Raw genomic sequence first — 26,621 nt, forward strand, 5'->3', positions numbered from 1 at the left:
TGTTTTCAGTTTGCTGCGTACTTGAGCACAGTAGAACAATATTAGTATCATCATATAAGAGCAAGGCATGAGTACCTAACCTTTGCCAGGGTACAAAACAAATACCTAATCTCACAATATTACATATACTGTCATCTGCCTAGTTTAGTAGGTACAACAACTTTGACAAATCTTAGATGAATCTATACTTTACACTTTCACACAACACTTACGGGCGATGTTTTCCAGGACATATTCTGAGCCTTTCTCCCATGGGGCATATATATTGAGATTGTGAGTTGGGTTTTCGGTCTGTGCATCCTGCATGTAGATACAATGACAATATCAATAGCAGTGAATGAACCTATAAAACAATGACGAACACCTAAAACTTAGAATAGAAGATGACTAACACATCCAGCAGGGTTGTACACAATCTGGACGATGCAATTACTGAAAAAAACATTTGAAAAGAAATTCACAAAACAGAAGATAATATTTATTGCACATTTTTATAACAGTTCATCTCATTAACAAGTGTAATTGCACATAGGAATTCAACTCATTGTTGACTTTGCTTTATGCAAACAACAGAGTATTATTTCTACTGTTATTGCTATTCTGAAATGAAATTTGCTTATTTCCAAAGTTTTTTTTAAATAAAAATCTGTACACTAGGACTTTGAGTGATGAACCAGTGAGTTGACATTTGGAAGTGCTGTTTATCATTCATTTTCTACAAGGAAAAGAAAGAAGTACAGTGCACTCCCATTTTAATGAACACAGTTATAAATACAAAATTTTGTTACAACAGAGTAAAAATTCAGGTCCCCAAATTATCATCAACATATCTTTACATACTTTTCCTTTTTTTTTTTTCTTTTCTTTTTTCGTTGTTGTTGAGCTATAACAAAATTTTGATTTCACGAAAGAAAACTGCCGGTACCAGGGACTTTTTTTTTTTTTGGGGGGGGGGATAATGGGAGTCGCCTGTAAATAGAATCACTCCACGGATGTGAATAGGAAAGAGCAACACATATCTAACTCTGTATCACCTTTGTGAATGTGATCCCAATGATGTGTCCTCCATCTTTCTTCAGTCTCTTGTAGGAGTCAATGGATATAATTTCAGCATCATCTGAAAAATAAAAAAATACATCACATTCATTTGGTATACATGACAGTTTTCATCACATTTCATAGACTTCTGATGGCAAGAAGACAAACTAGTTGAACATGTGGTGATAGGGATAGTAAAAACTTTTGGGCTTTGGGACATAATGAGAAAACATTAAAGATGGATTACAAAGCAATTTGTTGGAAATTTGAGGATAGACACATTCATATGCTTATATGCTTAAATAATTCAGAATCTTTCTTTCTCATTCCCCCTCCACGAACCGCCCTGATACACAAAAGGGCATGTGGATAAGTTAAACTCGAAGAAAAAAAAATGTCACAAACTTCAGAATTTACCTGAAAACAGATGAATTAATATTCACAAATTGTTAGGAAAGAGAACAGAAAGGGAATTTTCTATTTCTGTGTCTTCTAAGAAATCAACTTCAGGAAGGCAATTCATAATTTTCAAATCATTGTCTACCATCATCATCATCCTCCTTTAACTTATGATGATATTTCGGCTAGCTCTCATCGGACCACTCTCGCTTCTGCTGTCAAGGCTGTCCTTCCATCCTTTCATTTTCTGATTTTTATCTTCAATATTGCATGTGCAACCTCTAAATAGTTACTGAATTACAATGAATTATAATAATAATAATAATAATAATAATAATAATAATAATAATAATAATAATAATAATAATAATAATAATAATAATAATAATAATAATAATAATAATAATAATAATAATAATAATAATAATAATAATAATAATAATAATAATACATTACATTTGTAATGCGCTTAATACATTATACATTAATACATTAATAATGAGTGAATTCATTTTTTTTTTTTTTAAATCTCAAATGCATCATGCATAACAACTTACGAATGATACCGGTTTGATCATGCTTTTCAAATGCGTTGATGACATATAGCCCATTCATTGTGAATACGAACCTGGGATTCCAGCGAAGTGGATTTCCTTAGCAACAGGTTTGAGCTTGCCTCGTTCCTGGTCCGTCATGTACTCCAGGGAGACAACTTTGTCCTTGAGGGGAGCCACAAGGACTTTCCCGATTCCACCTGGGTACATCAACGACGTGAGGCCATAGACATTGCTCTGACATGGCAGGGAAGTGAAGTGGGCCTCGTGGAAACCATGCCGTTCCGCCATTTCTGCAGTTACAAGAGTAGTGGCTACAACAAAGAAACACTATGTTATCCTCCGCTCTGTCTTATCAGGTATCCTGAAAGAGAAAGGGAATGAATTATAATTAATATAAGATAATCATATTTATATATACATCAATGTAGGACATCAACTATTTTCTGCATTCTTCAATGTGTCCATGGTGGTGGTTTTGACTCGATACAAGGGGCATTCTCATCCCCTAATCTAATCCCCTAATCTAATCTCATTATTAGATCTGCACAAATAGTCAAAATACAAGATGATAAGTATAGACAAGGAAGTTTTTGCACACATAATTTCACCCAATCCAAATCTTAAAAATTCAAATTGCACATTTTTAGTGGTACCGGTACTTAAAGCAAGTAACATTACATCTCACATTAATGATAGACTTGATATTTGCATGTTTTCATTTTTGCTTTAAGTGTATCACATCAAATTTGAAAAAAAAAACCACCACAAAAATTCAATGGCTGAAGCGAAGTACTGTCAAACACGATATTTTCGCGGCATGAAATTTTCGCGAATTGGAGTCGATGGCCTTTTTCATGGCTGAAATTTTCGCGAGTTGCCTCTAACATTCAATGCATATAGTGTAGATAAGAACTTTTGCGTGCATTTGAATTTCATGAATCCTGGCTCTCGCGAAATTCGTGAAATTAAAATGCATGCGAACATTCCTCATTTTACAGTATCTTTAATTTTGTAGTAGACTAACAATAGAAACATCCTACTTTGTAGTAGTACTTGGTAGTATTACTACACAGTACTACACAAAGTAGATTAGATGTCACTATTGTTGGTCTACAAAGTTTAAAGATGTGCAATTAGCCTACGGGCACGCTTGTACGGCTTGTCAAGTGTCAAGTGCATAGTGCATTTACTGTATAAGTGGATATTTTTGCGCGACTAATTTTTCGCGCTTGGCCGGGTAAGAAGAGTTTCGCGTGTTTTTAATTCCGCGGAATCAAGACATCACGCACAGGTACATATGCAGGGGTCGCACTTAACCTTTTTTTTTAACTAGCCAGGCGGAATACTTAGAATCAATTTTAACACTGAAGCAATATTTTGGCTAGCCAGACGGACTAGTAACTTCAGAATTTTATGATTTTTAGCTAGTCCAACGTGATTTTGGGTGGCCAATGGCCAGCGGACCATCGCCAATTTCGAACCCTGATATGGCAAGCAAAAATATTCGCGTGCTTTTATTTTCGCGCTAGTTTGTGGATGTGCGAAATGCGCGAAAATTTCAACACCGCGAAAATTTCCACTTTTACAGTACTCACTGATACATTGAAGGAAGTCGAGTGATCAACTGTTTTTTACTGACAGGGAAAATCTACTTGAAACATTGTATAATAATCATGATGTGTATGGTTGGGTGTTCATAATATCGGACACCTAAAGTTTTTCTATCAATAGAAACGTGAAAAATCTCACAATTTGCCTGAAATTTTACTCACGTGTGGAGAAAATACTCCGGATTCACAAGCGCGCACTGAAAATGCGATCTGAGGTACGCGCTCTAGATGGCGGCTTCGAACGCGTGGGGTGTCATTTTTTCCGCACTCAGTTGCCCGGCTCATATCGACCGACCACCCCGCCCTCTATTGACAATACGTATAAAGCGTACTTAAACGCGTTTTTTCGACAAGCTGCTGTTTTTTTCTAGTCGTAATTTTTCCCCCAATAATATTTGAATATATTTTGAATCCTTCGATATTACTTTTGAAGGACTGTTTGATGAATTTGACTTGATTTTCATTAGGAAACTTTTCATCGTAATTGAAATAAATTAGATGAGTCGGTTTGTTTTTTCACGGTATTCATTTCTCGTTTCTGCATCAACTCGTACGGTCGTAGCGCAAGCGGGCAACAAAATGTTTATGTCATGTGTATGTGTAACGTGTGTGCACGATCGTACAAGCGGCGGTGACAATTTTGCGGTCAAAATCGTCAAATTTATTACGGAAGGATACTCTACATCTAACAACGAGTCAGCAAAGGTAGGCCTAGTTATATGTAGTTACACGATAAACCTTATTCGATTTTGCTAAATTTCGGTAATTTAGAGGGAATACTTAGTTGTTTTCGCCACATTTTACTCGGTAGCGTAGCCCAGTGAAGAATCGAACACCGTTGCGCGTAGTCCCATGCGTACATTTTCTTTCTGTACGCGCAATGCCATTATAATGCGCGGCCGGTCGTTATGGACCCGGTCGGTGGGTTGGACCCCTACCATACATGTAATCATATATTGCACCTGGGGGGCATTTCATGAAGCATTCTGTCCGACAAAGTTGTCGGACAAATTTGCTCTCAGCCAATCAGATGCAAGGATTTCAGTAGCTTGTAACAGTTTGTAAGAAAAAAATTCGACCAAAACGCTTCATGAAATGCCCCCCACCACTGGACTGGAGATGGGGGGTACACAGACAGAAAAATCCATCTGTCCAGAGAAGCTAGTTTTTTAATCATTTTTTTACTTTTATGGCTCTCCTTCAGGAAGGGATTCCATGAAGCCAGACATAGTTTCCTCTGAACATATCCCCGACGACAAGATACAGACCGATCTTTCGGTCAAAGGGGTGGGGTATACCAGTGGTGGATCCAGAGAGGGCACACCAGGCACGCGCCCCCTCTTTATTTTTTGAAACAAAAGAAATAAAAAGAAAAACATGGGGGGGGGGGGGGAGCTGGAGCATGCGCCCACCTTAATTTTGTAAAGGCGCCTCCCCTTTACGGAATTCCTGGATCCGCCCCCTGTACACTGCACTGCAATGTACGTCAAGATGTAAATTTACTGCATATCTACTGCACTAGCTAACCTAAAAAAACTCCTTTGCTCCCCCCACCATCGCTTTCGCTTCTGTGGTCCCGGCACTCAGAATCCGGTGGATTGCCGACTAGCATTGAAAATTTGAATACTTAAACGTTAAATAAGGCACATAACTGTATACGTGTAGGATTATATCAATGCCAATTTGTCAGTGCAACACTATAATTTATAAACTTACAGTGAACATGGCACTAACAAGTAAATTTAACGTTACTAGCCCTATAAATATTGGTTAAAATTTATAAATTGAATTCCTCTCGTCTTGTTGTTGGCTCGGACACTCACCAGCTGCTCACACTTTCTTTCTTTCTTTCTTGTCAATTTAACTTCAATGAAGGCATATTATTACACTTACAGACAGCTGGAATTCCTTTGATTAGTCATAAAAAGAAGGCAGAAACGCAGTACATACCTGCTGCTCGCGCTCAGCATGTACGCTTGCACTGGATCTGATGAGATCTATTTTCAAATAGGCCTAAACTTACATGTATTGTAATGCCAATGGACTATGCTGGTTATGCATAGTAATTAATTACAACATCAGTTTAAGTGTGTGGGACTGTTTCACACGGAAGCTCTACATGCAGGGTATGTGTACGCACGGGTTGCTGCAGTACTTGCTTGCGCAATAATATCGTGGATACTATCCGTGTGTGTACGTGTGAAAAAATGGCGAGTGTTGCTGAAACCACGAGGATGGAAGACAACAATGTGACCGAGAAGAACAGCACGGAATCTGATGAATTCCAATCTGTCAAATCAAAATCAGCCAGGAAACGAAAGATTGATAGCGATCAGATGGATACACTACCTGTTCAAACACAAGAGAGTTCGGATAAGACCGTGAAAAGACCACACTTCCCTCCGCTCAAAGGAGCGCGGTTACTCGTAAGTTGGCTACTTGTATCCCCATCCCTCTGTTTTCGTGTTAGTGGTACCGTTGGTGCACCAATTTTCGACAGGACCCAGATTTCGACACCCAGCAGATAATTCTTATTAAATTCTATACTCAATACAAACGTCTGACTTCAACAATCAACCAAGTTATCAATCACATTTCTAGTCTTATATAAACATCGTTTGTCACTCGTCATCATAATCTGACGGTAGAATATTTGGGAGAAAAGCAACACAGTGTCAGCAGAAATTTTGATGTCGGCCATTTTCAGGGGTTCAAACAATATGACGCATTTTGTATGGGGTCGGGCTAACTCGGCCCACGGGACATCTCGTCCCACCTGTCGAGGGTGGGCCGAGTTGTCCCACCCGTTGGTATCGATAGTGATCGTGAGCGCTCGTCTGTCTTTGAGTTTATTTCGTCTTTATGACGTCTTTTCTAACCGTAATTTTCATGGAATTGTGCTCAGTGGTTTCTGTAAAGAATATTTGCCAACTTTTGGGGGATACAACGACGTAAAAATGAAATTTCAGACGTTTTTATCGCGGTTCGCGATCCCCATAGGTTCACGTTCATTTCGCGCGGTGGGCTAACTCGGCCCAGCTAAGTTTTAGCTGTTGTTTTGTCAGTAAATCTCCGTAAAAATATCAATTTTATCATGTATGAAGGTGTATTCAGGGTTCCTTCAACTAATTTCATCTTCGAGGGAATTTAATTTTGCACATGTTTGGTGAAATGTGGGATATTTGTTCGCATGATTTCATCTTTGCCGTATCCGCACCGCACCGGTCTCGCCACCAGCAGCTCGCTCACGCATCACTGTGGCAGAGCTGAGCGGCGCCATGCCCATGCCCACTCTCGGCGAGGCACGGGGCGGCGCGGGGCACCCGCGCGAACGGCACAGAGGGAGCAGCCAGCCACTCCGTACCCGTATCCCCAGTAGACAAGAAATCAAATTATGTAGCAGATCATTCGATGTGAACTACATGAAGGTCATTATATGCATTTGATTTTAACTGTTAAATGTTTTGTTGTTGCTGATTTTATGTATAGATCTGCGTTCTACTCAAAAGTTATTTCTGTCCAATTTATGTTACCTTTTTTCTTAATAAAAACAAACAAGCAAAAGTCAAGGGGTGAGTCTGTTTATGGGCATTACCGTGGAAATTAATAAATTGTTTGATATCCAGTGGTTAGTTATTTGACCTGTAGATATGGATGGTTTGGTTGAATGGTTGATATCATGAAACCGGTAATGAAATGTAGTGCTAGCTAGATTGGCTTTGTTTATGATTGTAGGGCCTCCCTTTTGTGTGTACTTTCAAAAATAAAAAGGAATTGTTTTTGTTTTGATGACATTGCCATTTTTGCCATGGGTTATACCCTAATTCAAGAGAAAAATCCTCTGCCACCTGTACCTGCACGATAATGGCCAACCGTCAAGTTCTTTTTCTTTTTTGTAATTTCCTTTTTATATATGTACTGTACATACAGTGTAAATCTCTCTCTCTCCCTCTACTGTATCTATGTTATGTATACTGTGATGATCTATTGAACCAAACTTGGACTTAAACATATCTTAAAGGGAAGGTAAACCCAAAGAACAATGTGGATTGAGTGAAAGCAGCAACATTAGTAGAACACATCAGTGAAAGTTTGAGGAAAATCGGACAATCGATGCAAAAGTTGTGAATTTTTAAAGTTTTGGTGTTGGAACCGCTGGATGAGGAGACTACTAGAGGATATGACGTATGAGTGGACAACAATACAAAGAAAATATAAAGGAAATTCAACAAAAATTCACTTTTCTAGAATTATGAAAAAAACAATGGAACAACCGCTTTCAGAAAGCAGGGGGAATAATTGCTACTCTTAACATATATCAATATCAAGTTGATGGAATTTGTAATTTTCATGAAAAATGGATTTTTGCAGAATTTTCTTTATATTTTCTTGGTATTGTTGTCCACTCATACGTCATAACCTCCAGTAGTCTCCTCATCCAGCGGTTCCAACATCAAAACTTTAAACATTCATAACTTTTGCATCGATTGTCCGATTTTCTTCAAACTTTCATTGATGTGTTCTACTAATGTTGCTGCTTTCACTCAATCCACATTGTTCTTGGGGTTTATCTTCCCTTTAATCTTTTCCATGCCTTATCCCTATTATATGTGTTAATCTTTTACATTTTTATTTATTTGTACAAAACAAGGCTGATTATAAAATTCTCAAATCCTTGCTTGTCCTGCACTCATACTGTTGAATTCATGCACATTTTTTTTTTTTTTTTTTTTTTTTTTTAAAACAAGCAGCAAAGATGAATAGCTTCTCAAATGGTCTTCCTTCTCAAGCACGGTACTCAAAGTGTTACATAATTTGCAGTCATGCAGGGTCACAAAAGAAACATTACAACATGCACTGGTAGGCATCCGTAAGGTCACGCATATAAGCTCTCATCTTCCTTTACAAAAGAATCTGTTGTTTTGTGGCCATTGCATCCTTTCAACTGTTGCCCTGCCTGCCCTTGATTACAATGTACCGGTACTGCTCTTTCCAAGACTGCAAGATCACAGCAAATGTTGAATAATATTAATGTGAGCATGTAAAGTATGTTTTGTTTTGTTTTGTTTTGTCATTTTAACATCTATTACTTTATTATTTCCTCTCTATTTTTTTTTTCTTGAATAACAGAACATTCTCATTTGACTTGAAATACAATGTAATACTTTCATTTTTAATTATCACATTACCAAGTATCATCTGTGTACAAAGCTTTCTTTCCACAACTGCATTGTAAAGTTCTGTATTTCTTAATGATTCTTCGTCTGACTCTATAGATCGCCTACTGCCAATATTTCCGCTTCCTTTCCCCGTCTCTCTTTCACTCTTCCATCAACCCATTCTTTTCTTATGCGTGATCAATGTGTTTGTCAAGTGTCAAATGAGATTTGATTTGAAACACTGCATACTTCATGTGAATTGCACACCAGTATTTTTTTTTCCGAATTCATATTTACATAGAACAACTAGTGTGTGCATATCTACACTGATGTTCAATGTAGACAAATTTGATATCTTTAATAAAAAAGAAAGTCTCAAGTAGCGCTGTACTATGGATTAAAAAACATATGTGACAAAAACATTTTTTTTTTTTTAGAGTCATCACACTTCATCATCAGTGAATAGTGTGCATTCATAAAATGTGAATTCAATGATATTCCACCACATTTTATGGTGTGTTATAACGGTAATACAACATTTGTTCCTGTGACCATGTAACAATTGCTCTGGTGTATCATTTTCTCCACGGACTTGGGATCAAGGTTAGGATTGTGATAGGAGTAGGGTTAGAGTAATGCTCCTTCGTAGAATGTTTGTTTGGTTTAGCATGCAGAATTTCAAGTGAACAATTGTTGCAGGAGCAAATGTCATGGAACCATTACGACACTGACTTCAGTCCTACTTCAGTTAAGAGGTCTACTTCAGTCGATAGTTTGCTTTCTTCTAGATTTTCACCTCTTGACCTACCTGTAAAACATACATGTAGTTTACCAGATAGTTGCCAATTGATGAACTCTGCCCCAGGTGAGGTGCATCGCAGGAAATGAGATTATTGTACATATGTCAATCCAGATACACTTCATGAAATGTTGCATTATTGTAACACTCATTTCGGTGTCCAACATTATGCTCAGTCACTCCGCAAAACTACACAATGTCCTCTCAAAACTGAATATTCACTATAGCTGTAGGGGCTGAAGAAAGCAGATCTGTTCTCGGTCAGGTCCTGTGGTAGACTCTTTCTTAATTCTACCCACTTACTTTTTCCAGGGTAGTTAATTTACATATTAAAATCATAAGATAGACAAATCAACCAAAAACGAAAGGAGGAAAGTAGTTTCACCCGAGGACCGAAGGAACCGATGGAAAATAAAGGTAGGGCCTACAGGTGATCACAAGGTGAAGTTGAACATGAATGGAAACAGATCAAAAGAGTTTGAGGACGTAGGTGTGGAGGTGAGTGGAGAGAATTAGGTTGTGTGGAAAACTAAATGTGGATAATTCATTAGGGGTATGTCTGAAAAGTAAACTACAAATATGGAAAGCTACACAAAACAACAACAACAAACCAAAGCTACACAAAAAATTAGTTTCTGGTCACATTAATGCTCCGACATCATTGTTAGGTGTTTTGTTGATCTTTTTTGTATTTATTGGTTTTCCACTGATTGCAATACAGTATAAGACAAATAACCATAAATCAAAATGATTACAAATAGTCAAAATAAGAATTACAGTAAAGATTAAAAAAAAGAGCAGCTTACAAGATTGAGGCATGGCCATGGAGACTTTGCAAAACATATAAGGGACTGAAAGGATATCCAAAGCACACCAGAGACAGCCCCACAAACCAACAGGAACTTACTCCATAGCTACACAGTGTAGAAGCCAGATCCCATTTATTATGAAGTTGGAGGTACCGGGTATACATCAGTGTTTTGTTGATTTTTGCTCTATGAATTTGCACATGGATAGCTATGTAAACATTAGTCCTACATGCTTCAAGTCATAAACATAATTTACATAAACTTAACATATCTAAATTAACTAATAGGACCAATATCCAACATGTCAGAAGGATGCATATCACCTTCCATGTACCCGAAACAATTTACGCAAAAAACAATAAAACAAAACAAAACAAAAAATCCATTGTGTATTATGTTCACCATGGGCCTAGTTATTGGAATGAACTTCCCAACATGCTGCACCGCACCACCTTCTTTCAAACATACTCTTACAGTCTTAGGCTGCGTTCACATAGGAGTATACTATTCGGGTATACGGTGCTCGTTTTCGAGGGCACACAAATATAGCTTGAATCGAACGACAGGATTTCCCAACACCGGTTCACATAAGAGGGCACTATTCGAAAATGCCGAATAGCATAGAATAGTATAGTGGGAATCGTGCTTGTTCGATTTTCGAACAGCGTATACCATTTCTCGTTTATGAAATGATGACGATTTTGGTCTCAATTTGCCCTTTAGCAAAAATAAGCATGTAGACTGACATTCTGATGCAGTTTAGAAATTTTTAATAAGATTGCTGGGATGGTTGTGTACGAGGAAGAAATCCGGATGGTGCAGGTGATGGTGTACTGGGTCGACTTGACGGCGCATAGCGAATAGCGAATACCGTATACCGAATACTTCTATGTGAACGCAGCCTAAGGCTGCGTTCACATAGAAGTATTCGCTATTCGCTATTCGGGCACCGAGTACACCATCACCCGCACCGTCAACTCACCATCCCATGCAGTGAGGATTTCTTCCTCCTACATCCCAGCAAATCTTATTAATAATTTCTAAACTGCATCAGAATGTCAGTCTACATGCTTATTTTTGCTAAAGGGCAAATCCAGACCAAAAGTGTCATTATTTCATAAACGAGAGACGGTATACGCTGCAAGAAAATCGAACAAGCTCGATTCCCACTTTGCTATACTTTTCGCAGCTATTCGGTACTTTCGAATAGTGCCCTCCTATGTGAACCGGTTTGAGGAAATCCTATCGTTCGATTCAAGCTATTCGCGTGCCCTCGAAAAACGAGCCCGAATACCCGAATAGTATACTTCTATGTGACCGCAGCCTTAAAGAAACAACTTATTAGCAGCTACGGCACGCAAGTGCATACCGGGTACCTGGTAGTAAACTTGTTGCTTTTTTTCCTTGTCTATTCTTCTACTCCGGAGGGATCCTAACCAGGAATGCAGGTATTGATCAGCCTGCCTGTTACATTCCACAAGTCCTTCATTATTGTACCTGATTTCAGAATTCTTGTACGTGGCAGCTTGCCGGTTACCATGGTCACACAGTCTGGTTCTCAGTAGGAGCCCTATTGGAATGTGACTCCTGATGAGCTTATTCTCCATGTATAAGTTGCAGCTGAACAAACTTGCTGGTATGTATAGGCCCCATCATATTTCTAGTACCATAGCCCAATTCTAAACTCACCTTTGACTTCATGCTGAGACAGACTACTGTACATTTTTATTTTGTCTGTACTATTTTCATGAGAAATATGAAAATACATGTAAATTGAAATTGAAATTGAGAGTAACAGGAATGGAAGAGACCAACTACAATGTAAAAAACCAACTCACTATGACTACAAATGAAAATAAACTGGACGAAGGTGTCAACAAGCTGAGGTGAGAACTTATTTCTTTTTCTATGTCACTGTCGAACATCCCAATGTAGTGGCCGACTGGACAAGGGAAGTTAAGTTCGGACTACCGAACTTAATACGGAATGTTAAACAAAAGAGTAGGTGTGGTGTGAAAGGGATGAACACATGAATGGGAAAGGAATGAGGGCGATAAAAAGAAACAGCATACAGGTCAATGAGAATGTGTGTCAACCTATGAACCTATACAATTACAAACTGAACAAAATATAATGATCTGAGATCGAAAAGAATGAAATAGCCAAGAAGTTCAACAAATTCAAGTTTGCTGTCTTACCGTGGGCCTACATAATAGCAGGCCATCATCATACAATTTTAGGCGCAGGTAAGAAAAAAATGTGAAATATTAGCAAATGTTACGCTTTGTCGAAAGTTATAGGTGTTACAAAAAAAAAAAAAATCCCACTTTTGATCTTTAATGCAATGTAGCAAAACTAGTACTACATTACAATCTCAGAGCTTACCTGGTCATATTTTCCCCTACCAGGCCCTACTACTACTTGCAGTAGTCTATCCATCCTGCACAAGTCTGCATGCAATTCAATACCACAGAGTTTACTGGTCTATCCTGCCAGCTGAGAAGTAATACCTGGTACTTGGGCGTAAAAGAAAGAAAGAACATACATGTACTAATGTAAAATTAATTTCAGGGCCAATAGTATTCATTGTTAGTAGCAAGGTGCAGTCTATATGACAATTCAATGATAAAGTGATAAGTTAGGTTGCTACATAGATGTACTTCGATCACAATGTAATTTACTATTGCTTTATCTGCTGCTTTCGTTACAAGGTTTCATTATTCCATTCATTTCAGTACTGGTATAACAGTATTTCTTCAAATTCATGAAATTCTTCCGTCGAGATGCTTTTTAATGCAAGTGATTGACAAATTGCCCTACATCGATGTAATAATTATCTCTATAAATCATCATATTTACATAAACATTTATATCGATGTACGTGTAGGGCAATTTGTCAATCATTAGCAGTAACAACAGTATTTCTGTTTTTATAGTACATTGAATAAATATCACTTTGAAAACAGACTTCACCATAGTACTAGTAAATCATTTCAGACACAAAAAAGTGACATTTTCAAATATTAAAACTCGTATTATTTCACAAATGCTACATATTCGTAAATTAAGGAGCAGTGTCCCAACATAGCGAATAGTGCCATCCGAGTCACGTGATAATTGCCAATAATACAGCATGCATCCAAATCGTTATTTTATGTGTGTGTTGTGTGTGTGTGTGTTTTTTTTTTTTTTTAAATTCAGTATCAATCATTAATAATAATAATAATAACGCTGATGTTGGGGGATAGACAGAAAAACAGCAAAATGACAACTGCAAGCTGCATGAGGTTAGAATACATATTATTGAGTCATCCTGGAAAAGAAATATCAGAAAAAAATAAAAGACAAAAAAAAAAATCAGAAAAAAAAAAGAGTCGAGCAAACCACCCCCTATATGCCCAGCCTTTAGCAGAAACCCTTGCCCTTTCACCTTGGCATTGGCTGGCGGTAGCACACCGGCTCAGCCCAATTCACGCGACGTTGCAGCAAAACACAGTTGAGTTGAAACAAGTTGCTCCCTCTCTAGCTCTCAGCTCAAAGTTCAAGACAATGGATAGGAAAATGCCAACTGACTACTGCATAGAATTTAGTACTCATGCGAGAAAATTGGGAAGTGCAGCAAATGACGCCTTTTCCGCCCGTATCCGTAGCGACGTTTACGGAGTGGCTGGCTGCTCCCTCTGTGCCGTTCGCGCGGGTGCCCCGCGCCGCCCCGTGCCTCGCCGAGAGTGGGCATGGGCATGGCGCTGCTCAGCTCTGCCACAGTGATGCGTGAGCGAGCTGCTGGTGGCGAGACCGGTGCGGTGCGGATACGGCAAAGATGAAATCATGCGAACAAATATCCAACATTTCACCAAACATGTGCAAAATTAAATTCCCTCGAAGATGAAATTAGTTGAAGGAACCCTGAATACACCTTCATACATGATAAAATTGATATAGGAGATTTACTGACAAAACAACAGCTAAAACTTAGCTGGGCCGAGTTAGCCCACCGCGCGAAATGAACGTGAACCTATGGGGATCGCGAACCGCGATAAAAACGTCTGAAATTTCATTTTTACGTCGTTGTATCCCCCAAAAGTTGGCAAATATTCTTTACAGAAACCACTGAGCACAATTCCATAAAAGTTACGGTTAAAAAAGACGTCACAAAGACAAAATAACCTCAAACACAGACAAGCGCTCACGATCACTATCGATACCAACGGGTGGGACAACTCGGCCCACCCTCGACGGGTGGGACGAGTTGTCCCGTGGGCCGAGTTAGCCCGGATCCTTTTGTATACATCGCCGTAAAATGAAATTCACCCATGCCGGTTATCTTACTTTAGTATCAGTTTGTTTGCCAAATCCTGATGTTTGATTTCATAATCGGTCTTTAGTAATTTCATGGCTGAATTCGTGATAAATGAGCAAATTTGTAGAAAGAGTTAGCTTTGAGAATGTGGCACCAGATTTCGACATTCCCATAATAACACACGTTATAGAGGAAACAACAAGTTCTTGCGCCGGTACTTTGCTGGTTTGCGTCCACAATGCAGTGTACGCATACTGTACGCGCCATGTGATTGATGTGCGATGCGCGCTGTGATTGTGTCGAAAAATGATGCTGGGTGTCGAAATCTGATGCCAGCGACGGCGTGACGGAAATCGCTAAAATTGAACACGAGTGCATTCAAACTGGAATTCGTTCAAGGCATATTATTATTGGCCTTTGTAGCTCAACTTCATATCGAAATTGCGAGGTAAAACGGTGCAGTATTGATGGTAAACAAGGAAATGTGCTAAAGTGTCGAAAACCGGTACCCTTACTGTACCAATCAATGAGTCATACAATACCGCGTTGCATTGGCCGTCTCAAATCTGAAGTAGCACTATGCACTAGCAGCTAGCAGATGTCTAGTGTAGGTCTAACTATACACAGCCCAGTCGCTGTACATGGTACGTCGCGACAGGGCTGTACGAGTGCGACCACCAACAACTAGGAGAGCGACGTAATCGTATCACGATAGCTTTGACTTTTGATACTTACGATCATTTTTGTCACCTCAAACTCATCGAGTATACTCTTCAATATTTACTCTACATCTGATGATATCAGTATTCAAATGTACGTAATGAAACTTACCGAAATTGATCATCATATCCAGCATGTCCACACCGTACACAATCTTTCACGCCAGGCCAAGTTTAGATATCGGGTGGTCACGTGATGTGAATGCCCTTTCAAAAGGTCGCGCTGTCGACCGTGCTGCTACACTCAAGCAGCGTACGCACGGTTACTAGTATACAGCTATAAACTGTACTGGGCTTGGCGGCGGCTGGCGTCTGGTCGGGCGAGGAACATTGAGCTCCATACCACGGTTATTGTGTAGCAGACGCCAAGGTTTGTTGACACTTTCAACGCACACGCGCTCGCTCTGGAGCACATCCGGTCACGCATGCGCATAAGTCAAGGCGCCATTTTGAATTCTGCAACGACGAAGCCCGACGGTCAGGAATTGCGCCAGAAAGTGTCATTTATTTGTTCCACGGACTTATCGCAAGTGGTCTCCATGGACCCAGTGTGGTGAACTATTCTTCTATAATAGAAACATGCATTTAACGTGAGTAAAGTATTCTGTTTAAAGGAGAAAAGTATACATGTTCCTAAGTTTTGTAGCTGTGTTGAGGTTCCTCACTTCGAGGCTGCATGCCGTGCTCGTCAGACGCTGTTTTCACATAGCGTAACAGTGTCTGGTCGGGCTAGTGTAGGTCTAGCTAGTCTAAACCTAGCTAGTTCGAGTCCAAGTTCATTCAGTAAACAGCCATTCTGTGTTGGAGTATTTTCCGGATAAACAATTTCTTCTGTAAGTTTATGCCTAAAATATACCACTGCAACTGCTTGAGCCTTCATCGATCACCAGGAAACCAAGGCAGTGCCAGTGGTCCAGACTGAAGGCTTGAGTCTGGACCACTGGCACTGCCTTGGTTTCCTGGTGATCGATGCGATGTCGATGTAGACAAACTGATCATCTGTCATGACATTGGTCATGCTCGATGCATGCTCAGTTTCACTCATTCTATTAATTTCTCCATCTACAGTGTAGTATAAAGTATTAAACTACTAATCTACTAACCATGTTATCTCTTCCCTGTTCCCATCATGGTCGGCATGGACTTGACCATGGCCATGCATCATGATCCACTCCAATCCAGATTGACTGATCGACTGATTACTTGACTGAAAGATCGGTCTGTATCTGGTCATTTGGGATATGTTCCACGGAGCGGAGACTGCGTCTGGCTTCACAGAATCCCCTCCTATACAGAGGAGAGCTAATAATAAAGTCAAAAAAATAAAAGACTCCTCCAGCTCCAGACTGACATATTTTTCTGTTCATTTATAGCAGATAGCAATTCAACAACTCGTGGCTCTCCTTTCTTCAAGATGTTTGAATTCATTATTGATTGTCTCATCAAGTATCAATATTGAAGTGTTTATAACATGACAGATATGTATTCTTGGTTTTTATGTAGAGTTACTTTTGTCTTTGTGTACCAGATGTGTGCATTGTTGTGGAATACTGGCATGTATGTGGGAGATACTTGCATATACGTAGCTACTAACTATTTCATAGAGTAGACTCTAAACTTTACAGGATTTTGAACAAACCAAGACAGCCCAAACAAACAAACAAAAAATAATTAGATAAAATGAATTGAAATTATGAATTGCTGTAATGTTTAGTTGTAGGGACTGCTTTTTTTTTTTTTGTCTCCAAAAACTTGTAAGGCAAGATAGACCAGTTAATGAACAATACACATATCATGGACACATACACATCTTATTCAAGCCTGGTTTCGAAATCAATTGCCGTGTGAGAAGAAAACTAATGAATACTTGTTTAATTCTGAATTGTTGATATAGGAAGGAAACACAGAAGTGCGCAAGATACCAGTTCCTGCCAATAGATACACACCACTCAAGGAGAGCTGGATGAAGATCTTCACACCTGTGGTGGAACATCTCAAGCTGCAAATACGATTTAACCTCAAAACAAGACAAGTGGAATTACGGGTAAATAAATTTTGACTGTATATCTCTATATACAAAAAAAACAAAAAACACAACTTATATTTAGAATTGCCTTATATTATTGCCATGTATTTTATGAAGTTTGAGGCACGCTAGGTAGGTATCTATTTTTCTTCTTTTTTCTTTTTAATTTCAATGGTAGTATTCTGTATGATAAATTAGTTTTAAAAATGTGCTGTAAGAAATGTCCATTCTAACTAACCAAATCGTGAGATGTGCAAGTGGCCATCAAGTGAGACTAAGTGGACACCATCCTTCACATAATTTCAAACATGTCCTAGCAAACATGCCAGTAATAACACAATATGTGGCCCGTCAGATTCCATGTCATCATGACTTGTTGCTTGGACAGATGTTGCAGTGCCACTTACCCTGTTTAATTTGTTCCATTATCACTATTCATACTCTGCCACGACAGTGATTTTCTTCACTCATTATTCTTCCCTTGATCTCTTCCTTTCAGTCATCCGAGGAGACACAAGAGGTCAGTGCCCTGCAGAAGGGACATGACTTTGTCAAGGCATTCATTCTTGGCTTTGAAGTTGAGGTAATATTCCACATTCATTGTCTGGAAAATCCATGATGTGTTTACTGTTCCATTGCTACCTGAAAGAATTGATGTCATGTTATTTCACAAACATTTACCAGATTGGATCATGAGTACAAGCTGGTGAAAAAAAGTAAATAATGACTCTCTATGGTGATACAGGTGTAAACTTCAGGCCCACTGATTGGCAAAGGGACTTCTTTATAAAGTTTCTGTTGAACTTCTTGTACAGTATTTTTATTGTTTATACAGTTGAACCTCTCGTATCCGGACAAGTCGGGACCGGGGCTCATCCGGATAAGGGATTTGGCCGGATATGGGAGACTCAATGCTTTATACATGTACATATACATACACAATGTACTGATGTAGCCCATTGTAGTACCACATGTAGTAATGTGTATACTGCAACCTTTTCATTGTTACACTCAGTAACAGACCCCAAAATAGAGGTTTGTGTTTGCAAGAATGAAATCATTTTCTTTTATAAATTCTTGGGATGATTTACCTAAATAATTATTAAGAAATGTATCAAGTATATGTAATTCATGTGTGTCTGTGTAGGAGTTCTCATGGAGTTGGGAATCCCCCTTTCCTCCCGTAATTATAATATAAAAAAAAAAAAAAAAACAGGCCAGATTGCGTCCGTATAATAGAGAGATCCGGATAAAGGGAGGCCGGATAATAGAGGTTCAACTGTAATTGAATGATCTACTTTTCATTTGGTTTGAGCGGCAATATGCACTTTTGTCAATTCTTAATGTCAAGGTCATGGTGAATCTCTGAAGCAAAACAGAATTCAATTTTTGTCATATGATGTTTATGAGCTGTATCTATATGTCATTGATATTCATAGAGATCTATTCATATATCTATTTAGTTTGTTATTATTATTAGTAGTAGTAGTAGTAGCAGTAGTAGTAGTAGTAGTAGCAGTAGTAGTAGTAGCAGTAGTAGTAGTTGTATCGTTTTTACTTATTTATTCATTTTTAAACCAAGTTGATGTATGTGGGACCACGGATTGTGCAATCTGAAAATGGTCTGCACCAATATTGTTCTAATTTATCATGCAATAAACTGTGGGTTACCATGCAGGATGCACTGGCGTTGCTGCGTCTTGATGAACTGTTTCTGGAGTTGTTTGAGGTGACCGACGTCAAACCCCTGAAGGGAGACCACTTATCACGGGCCATTGGGAGGATAGCTGGGAAAGGAGGAAAGACAAAGTTCACCATTGAGAATGTCACCAAGACCAGGATCGTGCTGGCAGATTCCAAGATCCATATCCTCGGCTCGTTTCAAAACATCAAGATTGCCAGGACAGCTATATGTAATTTGATTCTAGGTAAGAACCACTCATTCTCACCAAAGTGCAATTCCTCATTGTTATTTGTTTGCAGTTACCAATATATTTTTCATGGCGTATAACTATGTTGGAATGATGGATTCTGTTCATTACCTATAAAATGATATGTCTCTACTGTAATAAGACAATTTTGATTCTGTCATACCTTAGATTAGCTTCAAAGGTAGTTTCAAAAATTGTAACGAAATTGTGACAAGAAAAAAATAATTACTCTGATCAATCTGTGTCATTGTGATTTTGTTTGTATTCCAATGCTGCCAGGAATACCCATATTGCTTTCTTTTATGACTTTGCACTAGACACATTAGTTCAGGAATATCCATACGGACTGATTAAACGTGCCATGGTCATCTTCAATAGTCTTTGAGTCTTTTTCTTATTGTTCTTTAAGTTTGACCAGTATCTGCCAGCCTGGAAACATTTGTCATAGATCAATAGTTCACCTATGTTTCTTTGTTCATTTGTGCCTTCAGGGAGCCCTCCATCCAAGGTTTATGGAACCATGCGAGCAGTAGCAAGCAGATCAGCAGAGAGATTTTGACAAACTTTTTGAAAACTGACTGATTAGTGGTGAATTTGACAATTTATGAAAAGAAAGGAGTATGAAGGACATCATTGTGCATGTTGTGGCAAGCTGCAACCTTTCTGACTCCATAAAGTTCCCCTGATTGCCGCTGTGTTGGTGACCTTGCATGCATATCCAGCCGGTGATGACCTCTGCAGTGGACAGCATAGAGGACTCGAAGTGATGAAAATGGACATTGTTCATGCCAACACTGAATATAACCCTACCATGTGCCATCTGTGAAGGGTCAGCTTTGCTCACTTGAGAACAACAACAGTGTGTCACAGTTATACCATTGTGGAGCTTCTCTTCTTCAAGTGTGACAGGCTGACACTACAGTGACAGAACAGGATTAACATTGTCATGTGCATCTAGGATGAAGATGTCTCGCACCACAAGAGTTTGAGTCATGATTGCACAGATCTCTGTGATGTGCTGTTATGAATAGTTCATTGAAGTGAAAAGAAATGATCAGTATTGACCCATAACATGTAACATCCGGTCTGTCCACATTAAGGAAGTCTTAAAGCATTAAAAGTATACAGTAATGAAGCCAATTGATTATTTCGCAGAATTTCAGCCCACTGACAAAGATTGATCACCACAAGCGAGTAACTGTTTCTATGTTGTCTACCTTGCATTAAAAAAAACAGTTTATGTGGATTCATACCCAAAGATGACCATCTATATAATCTTTAACCCTTGATAAGAAGACTAAATTTTCATTGACCTGCAACAAAGCACTGCTTTAGTGGACTGGAAAATACATGGAGTTTTCATTTACCATATCTGTACCTGTCACAAAAATCACTTTTGAACCAAGTATCTGAAACGTCTATGAACTGCTGTAGTAGAGCCTATATTGTTCTACATCAACATGTATTTGCTTGGAGACATGTACTCTATATAAAGTTTATATATCTTTATTCTCAGCAGATGAAGTAGCATCCGTACCACACCCGTAGTTGTTGCTTCAAAGCTTAAAGGGATGTACAGTTTAAGTTGAGATGGGGCTTCGGGTTTCCAATGTTTTTAGATGATGATCTTTTGACATAAAGAAAAACCTCTCTTGAAATTTGGAAGCACATATAATTTCAAGAGAAATTCAAAGTGTATTTGATAAAAATTGGTTTTGAAATGGCTGAGATATCCAAAACAGAGTGATTCTAACAAAAGGTGGGACCCACCATTTATTCGGATCATTTTCTCTTACTTTGTTTTTAAATATCTCGGCCATTTCAAAACCGATTTTCATCAAATGAACTTTACATTCCTCTTAAAATTGTATGCTCTGTAGCATTTCATAAGTGGTTTCTAAGTTTATGGTAGAAAGTTAAAAGCCGAGTCCTCACCTCAACCACTACTATACCATACCTTGAAAATCAAATTTTCCTTTACATTTTAATGTCTAAAATGAATGTTCAATAAAAAAGCAAGATAAAACTTAATTCTTTATTGTATTGATATAAATAGAGTCACCTCCTTGATGTGTTTGTCCTCTTTATTACAAAGAGCCATCATTACTGTATCGAGACAAATTACCGTACATAATTATTTTGTAATCGAACCTATTAATTTTGGGAGACTACCTGGTATATATGATGAGTATAACAAAAAATAGAAAGAAATGTCAAAACAGTTATGATAAAGAGCGTAATAACTTCTATAAGAAGGCAAAATCACCGCCACTATAATTATTCTGTGCATTGTGCAGTTTAGCAATGTTCTTTGTAATCTACAGTGTACGGTCATGTCTGCAATTTGTAGCAGAAAATTCTGTAGTATTGCATTGTCTCTTCTCTAAGAAATTTTTTTTTGGAGTGACATATTTATTTCTGATGGTTTTACAAAGATGCTTGGCCATTGAGACAAACAAGAAATGGTATCGATTCTATTCCCATTACACATCAATACTTCATAGCACTTGTCAAGAGTGTTTTGTGTCACCAAAATTTCCTGCAAGTATTCTACTCTGCCATTGAAACCTGAGGTGATACCACAATCGACCTATTGACATTATACTCTGTTTGTCTTGGTTTGTTAGGAGGCAATAACAAGACTTAAATAAAATTCATTAGTAATATGTGAAAGACAATTTTTATAAAACTCCACTTGTTTTTATTTTGTAATAACATAAATTTGCAGTGTAAATATATATATATATATATATATATATATATATATATATATATATACACATATATAAACTGTAATCTTAAATTCATGGTCATGGATAATGAGAAATATAAATATAGGTGTATACTACATGTGACTGCAATGTTGCAATGATGTCTGTAGCATCCTGATAGAACCATCAGGATTTCAAGAATGTGAAACATTTGAGAAATCTTCACTTGTAAGATGTTATAGCAAGTACAGTTTGACAGAGCCCCATTATCTGTTGATAAGATGGGACACCATATTATCTTCACTCAAAAGGAAAATGCAACAATAAACATGCATTCTTTTTGAAGATTATATTTTCCTTTTTTGCAACATGGGCAAAGCGCAGTAGGGTTTTGGGATGATGGTCCTAAGTTAACCCATTGATAAAGCCCTGTAATAACCCTTATGTGTGTGTGTGTGTAAATGTGTGTGGCACCCAAAATCTTTTTATGCCTCCGCCACGAAGTGGTGCCGGAGGCATTATGTTTTCGGGTTGTCCGTCCGTCCGTCCTTCCGTCCGTCCGTCCGTCCGTCCGTCCTTCCGTCCGTCCGTCCGTCCGTGCGTCCTTCCGTCCGTCCGTAATGAATTTTGTGGACAAGGTAACTATCGAAACCTGTTGAGGTATCCTAATGAAACTTGGCATGTATGTGTATTAGGGGGTGAAGTTGTGCCTATCATCTTTTGGGTGCACATGCTCAAGGTCAAAGGTCAAAAGGTCAAGGTCAAATACATAAAATTTCACTATTTCCACCATATCTATTGAATGCCTGAAGATATTTTCTTGAAACTTAGTGTATACATGTATTACCCAATTAAGATTCTCTGGTGAAAGTTTGGGTCATGAGGTCAAAGGTCAAAGGTCAAAAGGTCAGGGTAAAATACATAAAATTTCACTATTTCCACCATATCTATTGAATGCCTGAAGATATTTTCTTGAAACTTAGTGTATACATGTATTACCTAATTAAGATTCTTTGGTGAAAGTTTGGGTCATGAGGTCAAAGGTCAAAGGTCAAAAGGTCAAGTAAAAATATTAAAACTTCTTTTTTTTCTCCTTACCTTGGAAAATTGTTCAAGGTATCTTCATGGAACATAGTATATACATGTACTGACTGAGAGTGATTATCTAGAAAATGTAGGGTTCATGGGGTCAAAGGTCAGGGGTCAAAGGTCAAGTGCAAGACTTCAAAATTTTACTATTACCCTCATATTTATGCAATGCCAGCAGGGTTATTTTTTTACACTTGGTGTATGCGTGTGTAACCTAATAGAAATTCTCTGGAAAGTTTTTTTTTTTCTCTTTTTGCCTCAAAGGTCAAAAGGTCAAAGATCAAGTGAAAGTGCTGAACTAACTTTTTCTTCCATATCTCGGAAGTGGCTCAAGTTACCTTGAAACTTAGTACATATTATGCATGTTCTACCTGAAAGTAATTATCTTATGAATTTTAGGGTCAAGGGCCAGATGAAAATGGTAACAATTTACTATTCAATTCAGAAATTGCACTTTTTCTCCACACCTGTACCTTGAAAATTACTCAATGCCTAAATGTGTGAATGGGTCAAAGTCAAGTTAAAGTCCTTAAATCCCTGGATACAGGCTCTCCTATTCATCCAATTAAACCTACGTCAAGGAAGGTGAACATTCAACACATTTGTGACAAACTTGTCATTCCAATATTTTGCCAATTTTGTGAAAATGTAATCACACAGTGTCCACATGTACTATCTAGACCTATTGGGAAAATCATGCATTATGGCGGAGGCATACCAGTCGCCAAAGCGACATTTCTAGTTTTTTTCTGATTCCATAAAATAATAATAAAAATGAAATTTACACAATCACTTTGAATGTGTCAATAAATTAAACAAAATAATATTATGGATTCTATCTTAAGTACAAATTAAGCACTTACCATAGAAATAGCTCAAGATATGTCATTATTTTGATATCAAATTATCACAATCAGGTTACGACATACTGTATAATCAAACAAGGTAAACACATAACTTTGTGGAATCTATTATGCAAAATAAACCTCCCTGCCTACCTGTTTATACCCAAACTCGAACAGTGGATTTCTTATACCATGACATTGTACAGTATATCATTTGTAAAGCCTCGATGATGAAATGTTACATGTATTTGCATTCATCATCAAGGACTTGAACTAATTTTCCCTAAAGTATCATCTTTGCTACAGGCAAAAGCTCATCTACATCTCAAATTCTGTTTGAAGTGATACATTTTCAGTGGAAGTTGCATCCCAAACTGTAACAAAATCTATATTTTATCAAAACACTTATGATATGATCTTCACATCACCAAGAAAAACCGATGATCACTCTCAACATCTAGGACATCAAGTAGTTTTGCTCCAAGTGGTCAGTGTCAAGTACTTTAGTAGCCCTCTATAAACTTGGTACAGTGATGTAATAGATTTGATTTAATTATTCCTGTAAATTATGGCAACAAGAATCACATTTGTGCGAATCACAAAGTTTTAATTGAAAAGTAATGCTTCTATTTTATTACAGTAGAAAATCATGTGAACCACCTCAGGAAAAAAAAAAAATCTGTTCAGAGAAATTGAAACATATACTGTACGAGCTGAAATTTTCGCGTACAGATATTTTCGCGAATTGCTACTCGGAGGACATTTTCGCGTGCTGTTAATTTCGCGGTTGCGAGGGTCTAACTGAACTTAGTTATTTGCGCGTTGTTATTTTCGCGTGTTGTTATTTTCGCGGTTCAAAGGCGATTCGCGAAATTCGCGAAAATAAAACCACCGCGAAAATTTCAGCTCGTACAGTATATATTTTTGTATGCCTATTCACTACACCCATTTTGGAAGTATATGAAGAGTTTGTTTGCAAAAACCGATAAGTCCATATTTGCCAAACGGAGATATTTGCGATTAAAGGTCAAGAAAAATAAAGAGAATAATAAGAACATTGTTGCTTCTTTTGACCATAACTTCAAAAATGTACCTTTATATGTAGTGACCAATATATCATTTAAAAGGTATTATTTTGTACTTTATGACAGAGACCGTACTTCAAAATCTTCAAAAATGGACTTATCGGTTTTTGCAAACAAACTCTTCATATATATATATATAGCAATAAAAATGTCACAACAGAGAAATGCATTAAATGCCAATCTTGATTTTAAGAATAATCATTAAAATAATTATAATAATAATTCATTAAAATCAAGATTGGCATTTAATGCATTTCTCTGTTGTGACATTATTATTGCTATTTCTAATCAGGGAGGTCACCTAACTGTTCTAATACTGCCAATACGTGGAGCAACTACAATATATATATATATATATATATATATATATATATATATATATATATATATATACATGTATATATATATATATATATATAAATATATATATATATATATTTATATATATATATATATATATATATATATATATATATATATATATATATATATATATATATATATATATATATATATATATCCTTTAATATTTTCCTCTCATCTGTTAATCTGGAGATTTATCCCTGCATTATTGCAAAGCAAAATAGAAAATAACAGAATTGAATGCTAACAGAATGAAATAGATAGCATAATATGCACTGAAATAATGTAGACAGGAAATTGAATATGATACCACAGGCAATCTGACAAAAATTAAGAAAAGGGATGATAACTTTGTAAATCAAGAGAAACATCGCAACAAATAAAGGGTGGGGGGAGATAGATTCACTGTGCCTCTTATTGACAAAATTTATCCAAAGCTACTTGTGGAGGAGAGAAATATAAGCCAGCATAGTTAGATGATATACTACATAAACGGAATCCTATTCCTAGATTATTTGAATAGATAAAATCTTAATATGCTTCTTTTTGATACGTACTAGTTTGGAATGCAGGGGGAAGTTCATTACCACGCCGCAGCAGCTCGATTAGCCTTTTCAAGAATGTGAAGTAGCGTCCTCTATAGTCACAATTCAGTTCCATCGTGCATTATTTCGTGAACTGCGAGTAATGAAGAAAGCATTTGGAATAATACTAAACGCAGCGGGTCCTTAAACTTTTTACAACCATGGAAACTGTAGTCCTTTATGAGCTGGTGTAATTCTTCAGGTCTTTTCTCAGAATAATAAAACCGGAGACTTCTTTATGATAGCAATGCAGTATAGATTTCCAGTGAATTTATCCGGACCCCGAAAAATTCCAACCGTTATTCACGGTACACCACAAGGGGAGTGTATTCTCGAATAATACGGGCCGGGTTACAGTTTTGTTTTGTTTTGTTTTTTCCTTTTTTCTTTTATAACTCTGAGGTGAATTACCCTAAGATTTTATACACAATGTTGAGAGAAATTATTCTTCAACCATACAAACGTTTGCAACGTTTGCAAATGGGCTGCCACGGAAATAAATATCCCTTTGTACTTTCATACAGTGTTGGCCCTTGCGCCCCGTACAATAGTTGCGTGTTGAGGATGAATATCCTTCAGGAAATACCTCCTAACGAA

The 26,621-nt window shown here is 37.6% G+C and overlaps 2 protein-coding genes across 3 annotated transcripts in view; one reads left to right on the forward strand and one right to left on the reverse strand.

Moving 5' to 3' along the window:
* LOC140235356 (KICSTOR complex protein kaptin-like) overlaps positions 1 to 6,003 on the reverse strand; it is a 27,683-nt gene extending 21,680 nt beyond the window's left edge. The window contains exons 1-4 of one of the 2 annotated variants that reach the window (XM_072315394.1): positions 5,954 to 6,003; positions 2,066 to 2,355; positions 1,035 to 1,117; positions 213 to 300 (exon numbers count right to left, since the gene is read on the reverse strand). In XM_072315394.1, the coding sequence (XP_072171495.1) occupies positions 213 to 300; positions 1,035 to 1,117; positions 2,066 to 2,282 (388 nt within the window). In that variant the 5' untranslated portion in view covers positions 2,283 to 2,355; positions 5,954 to 6,003. Of the gene's footprint in view, positions 1 to 212; positions 301 to 1,034; positions 1,118 to 2,065; positions 2,356 to 5,554; positions 5,610 to 5,953 lie in introns of those variants that run through there. The other variant, XM_072315387.1, reaches the window with a different exon arrangement.
* LOC140235371 (RNA-binding protein PNO1-like) lies at positions 5,812 to 22,068 on the forward strand. The gene is made up of 5 exons (XM_072315400.1): positions 5,812 to 6,030; positions 17,285 to 17,434; positions 17,916 to 17,999; positions 19,095 to 19,344; positions 19,839 to 22,068. The coding sequence occupies exons 1-5, from the start codon at positions 5,812 to 5,814 to the stop codon at positions 19,904 to 19,906; spliced, it is 771 nt and encodes a 256-aa protein (XP_072171501.1). The 3' UTR covers positions 19,907 to 22,068.
* Positions 22,069 to 26,621: the final 4,553 nt, after the last annotated feature.

This window comes from Diadema setosum, chromosome 1 (genome assembly GCF_964275005.1).
Source record: "Diadema setosum chromosome 1, eeDiaSeto1, whole genome shotgun sequence".
Taxonomy (NCBI): domain Eukaryota; kingdom Metazoa; phylum Echinodermata; class Echinoidea; order Diadematoida; family Diadematidae; genus Diadema; species Diadema setosum.